The 2,649-nt window shown below is 30.4% G+C and overlaps 1 protein-coding gene across 2 annotated transcripts in view; it reads left to right on the plus strand.

Moving 5' to 3' along the window:
• Positions 1-2,649, plus strand: part of LOC106458792 (Down syndrome cell adhesion molecule-like protein Dscam2) — a 172,640-nt gene that overhangs the window by 82,427 nt on the left and 87,564 nt on the right. For both annotated transcript variants that reach the window (XR_002610440.1, XM_022385131.1), the window contains exons 7-9: positions 604-867; positions 1,398-1,805; positions 2,366-2,527. Coding sequence is in view for 1 of the 2 variants with exons in the window: in XM_022385131.1 (XP_022240839.1) it covers positions 604-867; positions 1,398-1,805; positions 2,366-2,527 (834 nt within the window). In the remaining variant the exon portion in view is untranslated. The remainder of the gene's footprint in view (positions 1-603; positions 868-1,397; positions 1,806-2,365; positions 2,528-2,649) is intronic.

The raw sequence follows: 2,649 nt of genomic DNA on the forward strand, positions 1-2,649 counted from the left end.
AACATATGAAGGATGGAAGTGACAGAGGGCTTTTACGCCTGTTAGCTCATCCCACCAAAACCAAAACAATGAATCAAAGCAACATACCAATTAATATTTAAATACAAAGTCAAGTATTTATGGTATACATATGCTTTAGTTAACTTACAGCCAACAGTTTGTGCATCTAGGTCATTTGCAGCACAGCTAAATGTAACAACAACACTTCTGTGCTAAGACTGTAGTTGCTTGTCTTCGAGTACAACTACAAGTTATTGTTATTCAATTAATTGGTAATTTCTTTCTGTAATTTATAACCAAAGGGCGTAATGGAAATTCAGTTGAATTTGATGATACTTAAGCAAACCTATTAGACAACTCAACTCTCTCACTTCCATCGGCACATATATGGGACACATTATGTAATTTTTGTTCTGACATTTAATAGTGTGATATTAAGACATGGCTTTTATTGTGTATTCAAAAATAAACCCGTACCGGGAGAACTGTTTATCTCTAAAAATAGCAGTGATAGATTTAATGTATATTATTATTTATGTTAAAACATTGTTAGCATTTTGATTTCATCATAATTTTGATGTGATTTATAACATTGCATTTTAGCACCACTTGGTGTCACAATTTCACCAGAAAGTCAAACTGTTGATGTTGGAGCAAAAGCAGCCTTTAACTGTTCAGTCACAGGTTATCCAGTTACTAACATCACCTGGTTGAAAAATGGAGTAGTTAATCAGAAGTGGTTTATAAGTTCTTCAAAGTTTGTGCTCACAGTTCAGAATATTAGTAAAGATGATCAAGGAATGTACCAGTGTTTTGCAGAAAACAGCATAGGAAGTGTGCAGGCATCTTCAGAGCTTAAATTGGGATGTAAGTTACATACATGAATAGCCAGTTTTATAAACTGGGTCACAGATACTGTAAAAGTTAAAACCCAATTAAATGTACAATTTAATCTTATTTTTGTTACAAAAATTCTTGATAAGTGTAATTGCTATGTGTCATTTAATGTGCATTCTTTTCATAAATGTTCATTTTCTATTCTTATTCAAGTATAATCTAACTGATCAGTTTTCTGCTATATGTGAAAGTTTTTGTATTTTCTTTATGAAAGGCATATGTATGTTCTGAAATCTTATAATAATCTTATAACAGTGCATTGTTATTTAGGATTAGAAGTAACACTATCATTACAGTTGGCACAGAAAACTCTAACATGTTCTTGAAAATGAAAATAATAAAATAAAAATATGGAGTGACTTTAATTTGAATGCATTTATAAGGTTAATCATTGTTTCATAAAAAAAATATGCATGCAAGTTCTTTTTGTAAAATTTTTTATTAGAGTTGAAATTCATTTTGCCTATATATATACTTCAGTTGTAGTCTTCATTTTGTAGATGCTGTTCCAGAACTTGTTGAAACATTTTCCAAGAAACTTTTACAACCAGGACTCTCTGTATATTTGAAATGTGTAGCAAAAGGAACACCTAAACCCCAAATATCTTGGTGTCTAGATAAAGCACCAGTCATTCAAACTGGAAGAGTAACTGTTGCAGATTTTGTTAATTTGAATGGAGGAATTGTGAGTTTTGTCAACATTTCAAGTGTCAGAGTTGAAGATGGGGGAGTTTATGAATGTTTAGCACAAAGTGTAGCAGGAACAGCAACATACAGCAATAGAATTGATGTTTATGGCTTGCCATTTGTTCGTCCATTAAAAAATATTACAGTTGTTGCTAAAGAAACAATGAGAACTCACTGCCATGTTATTGGATATCCTATTGATTTCATTCACTGGGAAAAAGGTACTTGTAGAATAAAATTTAACATGCTTATTCAGTGCTGTTTAGTATTTTCAGTATTATAAGTTGTCCATAACATTCTTGTTTCAGCTTTAGCTTGTTTCTATTCGGTAAATAGCTAAATATCTTTGTGAGCATTGCTATATGTTCTTTCACTGCGTGTAGCATAGAAATATTATAATAATCAGATGTGCTTTGTAGTATTTTTCATTCACTTATATCTGTAGATCAGAAACTGTGTATCTGAAAAACACATATGAAAAGACTCCCATAAATATTTCAGTTACTTTCTCTTTTAATTTGCTTAGTCTTCCAGAACTTGTTTTTGATTTATTCAAGAAAATTCCTTGCATTGCATATTTTTAACTTTATTAGCCTTGGAGATGTGATTTTATTTTTGTAATCCATAAAATGTTAAACTGTCTTTATATATGAGATGCAAAAAACTGCATTAATATGAAGAAATAAAACCTAACACAATTTATGTAAAATAACTTTCATGGATAATGATAAGAATACATTTAAAATACACAAACTTTTACCATCTTATACAATGTTGCCAGACAGCCAGCGTTTACCTTTCAACCATAGACAAAAAGTATATAATAATGGAACCTTGGAAATTGGAAACCTTGATGAAAAAGAAGATGAAGGCACATATACTTGTGTTGCTCGGAATAACCAAAGTCAAAGTGCAAGAGCTCACTTTTATGTAGATGTCAAAGGTGAGATGGGATTATTAACTGTTTAAAGTTATTTTAAGTATATTAAATTATTTTTATATCGTCTACAGTTACACTAACATTATTTTTATTTAAATGTAAATATTCAAATTAGAAGGAACAAG

This window comes from Limulus polyphemus, unplaced genomic scaffold, assembly GCF_000517525.1.
Source record: "Limulus polyphemus unplaced genomic scaffold, Limulus_polyphemus-2.1.2 Scaffold516, whole genome shotgun sequence".
Lineage (NCBI taxonomy): Eukaryota > Metazoa > Arthropoda > Merostomata > Xiphosura > Limulidae > Limulus > Limulus polyphemus.